Source organism: Lolium rigidum, chromosome 2 (assembly GCF_022539505.1).
Source record: "Lolium rigidum isolate FL_2022 chromosome 2, APGP_CSIRO_Lrig_0.1, whole genome shotgun sequence".
Taxonomy (NCBI): domain Eukaryota; kingdom Viridiplantae; phylum Streptophyta; class Magnoliopsida; order Poales; family Poaceae; genus Lolium; species Lolium rigidum.
In genome coordinates, this window is record NC_061509.1 from 126,455,527 (window position 1) to 126,464,427 (window position 8,901).

Here is an 8,901-nt window from a genome sequence, read left to right on the forward strand (position 1 = left end):
CCACGCCCCCCTATTGTGTCACCGCCTCGTCAGCCCTCCGACTCTGCCTCTTCGCCTATTTAAAGGTCCCTGACCTAAAACCTCGATACGGAAAAGCCACGGTACGAGAAACCTTCCAGAGCCGCCGCCATCGCGAAGCCAAGATCTAGGGGACAGGAGTCTCGTTCCGGCACGCCGCCGGGACGGGGAAGTGCCCCGGAAGGCATCTCCATCGACACCACCGCCATCTTCATCAACGCTGCTGTCTCCCATGAGGAGGGAGTAGTTCTCCATCGAGGCTAAGGGCTGTACCGGTAGCTATGTGGTTAATCTCTCTCCTATGTAATTCAATACAATGATCTCATGAGCTGCCTTACATGATTGAGATTCATATGAGTTTTGTATCACCATTTATCTATGTGTTACTCTAGTGATGTTATTAAAGTACTCTATTCCTCCTCCACGGTGTAATGGTGACAGTGTGTGCATCGTGTAGTACTTGGCGTAGGTTATGATTGTAATCTCTTGTAGATTATGAAGTTAATTATTGCTATGATAGTATTGATGTGATCTATTCCTCCTTCATAGTGTGATGGTGACAGTGTGCATGCTATGTTAGTACTTGGTGTAATTGCGTTGGTCTATCATGCACTCTAAGGTTATTTAAATATGAATATCGAATGTTGTGGAGCTTGTTAACTACGGCATTGAGGTGCTCTTGTAGCCCTACGCAATTAGTGGTGTTCATCATCCAACAAAAGAGTGTAGAGTGGTTTTATTATGTGATCAATGTTGAGAGTGTCCACTAGTGAAAGTATGATCCCTAGGCCTTGTTTCTAAGCATTGAAACTCCGTTTACTTACATCGTTCGTTGCATGTTTACTCGCTGCCATATTTTATTCAGATTGCTATTACCACTCATATACATCTATACCACCTGTATTTTACTATCTCTTCGCCGAACTAGTGCACCTATACATCTGACAAGTGTATTAGGTGTGTTGGGGACACAAGAGACTTCTTGTACTGTGATCGCAGGGTTGCTTGAGAGGGATATCTTTGACCTCTTCCTCCCTGAGTTCGATAAACCTTGGGTGATCCACTTAAGGGAAACTTGCTGCTGTTCTACAAACCTCTGCTCTTGGAGGCCCAACACTATCTACAAGAATAGAAGCACCCGTAGACATCAAGCACTTTTCTGGCGCCGTTGCCGGGGAGGAAAGGTAAACGGCACTCACACTCCGGATCCCGGCAACGAAGCACTTTTTCAGGCGCCGTTGCCGGGAGGAAAGGTAAAAGGCACTCATACTCCGGTCCCAGGTAACTAAGTACTTTTCTGTTGCCATTGTGTGTGTGCTCGAAGCTATTTCCTTTAGATCCTGCAATTGCATCTTTTTGTTTCTTGTTTACACTAGTAAGGCATAATGGACAACAATGAGCTTTTTGTTCTATTTTCTGAGTTAAGACATGGATTGTTTGATGCGAAAATTAAAAAACCTATGGAACCTTATTTGCATGCTAGTAGTAATATTAGTACAAACGCTTTGCACACCATTGTTGATAATGATATAGAAATTTCTAAGCTTGGGGAAGCTGGTTTTGATGAGCATGATATTTTTAGTCCCCCAAGCATGGAGGAGAAAATTTTCTTTGATGATACTTTGCATCCTATTTATGATGATTATAATGATAGTGGTCTTTTGGTGCCACCTACTACGGAGAGTGAATTTTATTATGATTATACTATGCCTCCTACACTTGATGAGAATAATAATGATAGCAACTTTCATGAATTTGCTCCCACTATTACTAATAAAATTGATTATGCTTATGTGGAGAGTAATAATTTTATGCATGAGACTCATGATAAGAATGCTCTATGTGATAGTTATATTGTTGAGTTTGCTCATGATGCTACTGGATATTATTATGAGAGAGGAAAATATGGTTGTAGAAGTTTTCATGTTACTAAAACACCTCTCTATATGCTGAAAATCTTGAAACTGCGCTTGTGTTACTTTTCTATGCTTGTTGTATTATGCCTGCATGACTTGTTTATTTACAAGATTCCTTTTCATAGGAGTGGGTTAGACTTAAAAGTGTTTCATACTTGCTTTTGATGCTCTCTTTTGCTTCAACTCTTATTTTTTACGAGTGCATCATTAAAACTCCTGAGCCCATCTTAATGGCTATAAAGAAAGCACTTCTTGGGAGATAACCCATGTCTTTATTTTACTACAGCAATTTTGTTTTTTATTTGTGTCTTGGAAGTTGTTACTACTGTAGCAACCTCTCCTTATCTTTATTTTATTGCATTGTTGTTCCAAGTAAAGTCTTTGATAGTAAAGTCAATACTAGATTTGGATTACTGCGCAGAAACAGATTTCTTGCTGTCACGAATTTGGGTATGATTCTCTGTAGGTAACCCGGAAAAATCTGCCAATTTACGTGCATGATTCCCAGATATGTACGCAACTTTCATTCAATTTTAGCATTTTCATTTGAGCAAGTCTGGTGCCTCTTTAAAATTCGTCTTTACGGACTGTTCTGTTTTGACAGATTCTGCCTTTTATTTCGCACTAGTACAAATGCCCGTGCGTTGCCACGGGTATTCAAATTTTATTTCTCAATGCATATATATAATTTGCAACTCGCTCGAAAATTCAAATCAAATAAAAAATATCATAATGTACTACATCATGATAATACCGAACGCAATAACAAGATAACGTTGTTGTGCATTTACGTGGTTCCAAATACGTGGTTCCAAGTCCTAGGTCTTCTTATTACTTTTCCATGGTAAGTCTCACACCTATGTTCTGGGCCATCACAACTCAACAACATATCCATTTAGATGTATTATATGTATTCTTGATACAAACAAAACTGATAAAATACCATGGTAAAAAAACTCCGTTCTAAACATATGACATATTAGCTTGATTATGTAGCTACAGTGGATGGCTACGGAAGCGCTACTTGAGGAACCCTAAAATGAAAGTAAGTCCATGCAGCATTCTTGAAGAATATATGGTCTTGATATATGCAGCTGATTACTCATATCTTCCTTTTCTCTACATGCATCCAACCAGAATTTTCTAGATGGCGTATCCAGGGAATTTTACACCATACTCAAAATAAAATTTTGTGTAAAAAAGAAAACTATTCAGAACCGCAACATCAAAGGTCAGCATGCCAGAATGGTGTATTAGTGTTTAGTGTTGTACAGAAGATAATAATTTGGTGGTGTTCCATTGTACAAGAATCCCAAGTCAAACATGAATTAGATCTCACACCCCAAAAGGACTCTGTTACATTGGTCATATTCGACATCCACAAGTAATCACTGATGGAAAGAAAACAATATAGGGATGAATTAAAAGGCAATACCCCACATGATTACTATAATTTGTTTAAGGAAAATAATAATAAAACTGTACATCACTTGGAGAAAAGATCTAGGAGTATATCTAGAAGATGTTTGTTGTACCAAGTCCGAGCAAGGTCTGTCTCTCATACCCTAAAATGATTCTATAAGATTAGAAATAGTGAAGAAAAGAAATATGAGATGCTTCACATTGACACGAGCATATGCCAGAAAAAACAGAGGCGGCACCAGCGTCCTCAGCATGCACCAACGCCATCCCTGGATTTTACATTAGCGGCTATGCATTTTCTTCGAGCAAGAAAAGTTGCGTTCTGGCGCTAGATCGAGAAAAATAATTTTTAATACTCTGTCAGATTTCATACGAATCACAGGCAACAACAATATTTCATAATCTCCCTAACAATTAGCTTTCCTCTAGATACGGGCACTTCATCATCATTACCAATCTGAGAAATAGCTTACCTTTTGACAACCTATAAAGACACAAAATTAAGATGAAGAATCTAAAATCATACAGTTCATATGTAGTGAAGCCTTACAACGAAGAATAGAAATGTAAGCAATACAAGGCACAAACTTAGGCTAACGTTCACAACACATGATAAATCAAAAAATGTGGGAAGACAAAATAAAATAACCAGTCATCAAATCAAGTGGTAGCCTGAGTTGGTCCGCTAAAAACATTTAGAAGTGCGAATAGGTACCAGATTAAACTGACATGCAGTCTAGCACTTTACCATTAATACAAAAGCTCTAAATTTAGGATGTGCTATAATGGTAATCATAAGTCGAGAGCGCTGTTCTGGATGGTGGCATTGGTTTATGTCATATATCAGCTAGAAATTCAGAGGATTTAACTGAAACTTCGAACAAAAGGAACAAGTAATGACATTTGCACAGTCTCAAATGTAACAGACACCAAGCTCCAGGCATGTGTTTCATCAAAACTCCATGTAAAAACCATTGATGTACCAATTATGTCTTCTGCAATCATATTTCTTTGAGATATCAAAGGATTCATGTACAAGCGTACATCAATTACATTGCATGACGACCACATATTTACGATTTGAAAAACGCATATGAAATGCACATACTCAACAAGGGGCAAATTGAACATTAGGGATTTAGTGCAATGTGGAGGGAACTGACGAACCTTGTGGAGATGCACGAGCTGAAGAGGCGCCAAAGGGCAGCACAAGCAACCACCAAGTCGATCCAGTAGCAGCCCTTCGATCCAAAGAAGTTGTTCCTTCGCGTTTTCCTTGACACCAGCCGCATCCCTTCAAAGACCTATCCAACATCATCGACACAAGCAATAATATTGATCGACAGAACCGTATGGAAGCTAAATCAGATAAGGACATGAGACACATGGGTATAAAAACACTCTTGTGCACCTGAAAGAACTCGAGGGCTATTGATGTTAAATCATATTACAATGCAAGAGGAGTGCTTCAAATAAATATTTTTGTTAAAAGGACATAAATATGTCATGAGTAACCAAGATGAAATAGATTGGACGTGCTTCAAATAATATCTTTGCCCATCCGTCAGATACTTATATTATCAGCATCTATTCTAAACAACATTATATGGAGATGAGAGAGAACTAAAGAACCTAGTGGAGATGCACGAGCTGAAGAGGTGCCAGCGCTTCGATCCAAAGAAGTTGTTCCTTCGCATTTTCCTTGACACCAGCCGCATCCCTTCAAAGACATATCCAACACCATTAACACAAACAGTAATATTGATCAGCTGATGTGTAAATGTACCATCTGACACAACAACACAACTAATTACATTGGTACTGCAGGGGAACATGTGGCATACGCACAGCCACTCCTACAGATCTGAAGGAAGTGAGACGACATGCTATGGAGCTTAAGATTGATTTTTGTGCGCACATTGGTTCAGTTTCCTGTTCTGTTCAAAGTGCAGTAAGAGAGATCGGTTGGGACGAAGGGGAACTTGAATATTTTACTTTGGTTACAGTTTCATGTTCTTGTACGAAATAGTAGACATTCCTCCCAAGTCCGGACGAATTTGATGGACATTTTATCTAACGAATAGAGTTTGCCCTTTTGCCTCCCAACCAATTTTACACTAACCATACCTCCCAATGAAAATGTCTATTATGCAGAAAACTGTATTTTAAAATGTCTATTACCTCCCAATGAAAATGTCTATTATGCAGCAAACTGTATTTTAAAATGTATATTACCTCCCAATGAAAATGTCTATTATGCAGCAAACTGTACGAAAGCTAAATCAGATAAGAACATGAGACACACGGGTATAAAAACACTCTTGTGTTTCTGAAATAACTCGAGGGCTATTGATGTTAAATCATATTACAATGCAAGAGTGGAGACGGGAATCGAACCCACGACCTCAAGGTTATGAGCCTCGTGAGCTACCAAACTGCTCTACTCTGCTCATAATTTTGTTAAAAGAACATAAACCTGTCATTAATAACCAAAATGAAATGGATTGGACATGCTTCAAATAATATATATTCTAAGCAACCTTATATGGAGCATATAGTCCTACAAGAATGATTGTATTTTCAATGGAGTGTCGCCTTACCCATACACATGCAGAACTTTTAAAGAGCCAGAATAAAGAAATACAAAGTTAGCAGCCGCCATGATATGCCTTAGTCTGTTAATAATCAGCCCCGTCTGCCGATGTTTTTTTTTTTTGCTACGGTGTACCTTAGATTAAGAATCTCTTATGCTTTTAGATGCTATACTTTATACAGTGTGAAGAACATTTACAGAAAATGTCCTCCCCCTTTATGTGCCTATGTTACTCTAGATATTATAGTATAAAATTTGTTGGTAAGACAGTCATGCACTGAGAAGCATTCCAGGATGCTGAAAAAAATGTATCAATACTGTAAGAAGAATTGGTACTTATTACTGTCCCTGTGCCATCTAACGAAGTCATCAGCAAAATGTTTATGTCTACAAAAAAAATCCTCAAGAAACATGGCCGGAGTTGCACCAAACCTCAGCCTCGGTAATTAATAATGATGTTTGGCAACCACACCAAACATGAAAATGGCTGCAAAATCTCGGGGAAAAATAAACGAGATCTGCCAAGAAATTTCCAATTATTTTGAACTCAGTAGTCAAAATATTCCGAAGAGGGTAATGAATTGGTTCTGAAAAACTGCCGGAAGCATATAATGCATATGTAATGGTTCCATAAATCCATGAGATATACCTCGAAGGATCGAACCATGGAATGAGGAAACCATGACTGCATTAATGGTTTTCCATTGAGGGTGCTGCCCCAGGCTAATCACCTTGTTTCTCTGAATCACCAGCGTCAACTGAGGAAAGCGAAAGAAAAACATTAGCATACATTTACCTTCCAGGAAACTTATTGTCTAATGAAGATTTTCCTAATGACACACTGATATCTCACCAAGCTGCCAAATATCTTATCAAGCCTACTGTAAAGTATTTCAGCAGGTATGCTTGATAGAAGTGAAACCTAAAATTCTACTGCCCAATATATTACTAATATCTGGAAAAAAACGTATCCACACTCATAACTATTGGTAACTAAACTACATCAATGATTTTTTGTGGCATTGAAGAACATGAGAGTACAGTTTAAATAAGAAGTATCTGAAGTGCTTGTACAAATTAACTCACAGGATACGAAACAGGATAGGAGCCTCATCATTATATTGATTGTAGTGTACAACTATAGAATACTAATTCATCATTTCCTTGGCCATAAACCGACCAGATGCGAGAGGTAAACACGGAATATTAATTGTGAACCAACTCTAGGTTAATAAGTGAAGAACTCATGACCAAAATATTACCACCATATACCATGCTTGCTCCGTAACTAGATGTTTGACCAGCAACAAATTAGTGCAGCAGCGGCCGCTGACTGGTCCTTGCCCATGTGGCATGTGAGGGAGGGACATGCATGGCGGCAGCGGTACTTGGGAATCAGAGATATTTTCATACCTTGGCAGGAGGATTTGATGGGAGATGCACAGGAGGATCATCTCCGTAGTTGCCCTAACTCAAAAGACTCAAATTCCACATGAACTGCTATATCAATCCAAGCGCCCGGCTGTAGCGACCACGTTGTACATGCCCTTAGTAACTTCAGAGCAACAAGGTACCTATTCTCAGACACGAAGGCAAAATTGAGCGGCTGTCGGCACTGTGTGAACAAATAATCTTGGAGACAACTTCGGTCAGCAAGGAGCATCTCATTAGGGTAATGTACCAAAGCATGCAATTTTGTAATATTTTTTCCAGAAATCAAGGACATATGTTGACGGGATCTCACGTGCAACTTCAACACAGACAATGCATGTCTACACAAGATGCCAGTGAAGTAACAAAAACATTCACACTCGACCATGAACATTTCTTTAGCAACGTACGAATGACACGGAGTACTATTGAAACATAGTAAATATCAGTTTGCTACTTTCGAAACATGCCTAAAGCACGTACAGATTGACATATATGTTAAGCTACATCTCTTTTGTAAAATAGTGAGGCTACCATAAAAACATGTGAAAGTAGCCAAAATCAATAATCTAGGGATGTGCTGAAGTATCGTACTTACTCTAAGAATTGGCAAACCGATCTTCAAGATTTCTTTGATGCATCAGCTGAAAGGGAGAAAGTGTTATTCTTGACTAACTGACTTAGTGCAAGCATTAAACCTGCAATACACATGCAGCTAACAATAAATAGAAAGCATGCACCATTCATGCTTGAAAGTAATATTTGCCGCTACTTTAGCTTTATAAGGAATGGAAATACGAGCTAATGCAAAAAAAACTCATCCTGCCTTTCCCTTCCTATCGCCTTCCCTTCTCCTTGGTGCTTCCAGATCGCTCATCCTGTCTTTTCCCTTCCTATCACCTTCCCTTCTCCTTCCATTGCTCTATTGCTTTATTAAAAATATTAAAACCCTCATTTCTGTGAAACATAATTAGCAGCACAGTTAAGTACAATGAAAAATCAATAACTTTGTAGAAATTATCATACAAACATAGTAGCATAGTACCATTGGCACAAGTTCAGATGCGAATTCAGTTCAAGGGAAATTTCATATTTGTCACCAATACAAAAATTATGAAGAAATTGAACAGGGCCACCATTGTAGTCCTCAAATGCTTTAAAACGCAATTTGACAAGATACACTTCCAATCTTATTTCCTCGGCTACCTGTGAATGGTACGCTACCTGTGAATGGTACAGTACATATTATACAACCATGGCTCCTACAAACATGAGAATTAATCAGAGATGTGACCAGATTAACACGTAGTGTTAAGAACTACCAGAAACCGAATTCTGACAAAAACATAATTGTTTGGAAAAAGATCGTAGAATTAATCACTGTTAATAATTGCTTTGAAACAAAAAGATATTGGATTTGCACAAACCCAATCTTCCATTATCAGAGTGTAACCTCATGAGCGAGAAGATAAACAATAATTGTTATATAAACAATATTTCATTGGATTTTCACAAATCTTT

The 8,901-nt window shown here is 38.4% G+C and overlaps 1 protein-coding gene across 3 annotated transcripts; it reads right to left on the bottom strand.

Annotated features, from left to right (window-relative positions):
- Window positions 1–3,336: 3,336 nt before the first annotated feature.
- On the bottom strand, window positions 3,337–7,960 carry LOC124692333. Of its 3 annotated transcripts, XM_047225684.1 has the most exons (6): window positions 7,036–7,960; window positions 6,599–6,707; window positions 4,989–5,076; window positions 4,524–4,660; window positions 3,830–3,840; window positions 3,337–3,684 (listed from the first exon to the last, which is right to left on the bottom strand). In XM_047225684.1, exons 2-6 carry the CDS (start codon window positions 6,630–6,632, stop codon window positions 3,604–3,606), a joined length of 351 nt encoding a protein of 116 aa, XP_047081640.1. In that variant the 5' UTR covers window positions 6,633–6,707; window positions 7,036–7,960; the 3' UTR covers window positions 3,337–3,603. The 3 variants fall into 3 exon arrangements, 2 of the variants coding, with proteins under 2 accessions (XP_047081640.1, XP_047081639.1); XM_047225683.1 differs by having other exon boundaries at window positions 6,599–7,960; XR_006999472.1 differs by lacking the exons at window positions 3,337–3,684; window positions 3,830–3,840 and having other exon boundaries at window positions 4,140–4,660; window positions 4,989–5,537; window positions 5,592–7,960.
- Window positions 7,961–8,901: the final 941 nt, after the last annotated feature.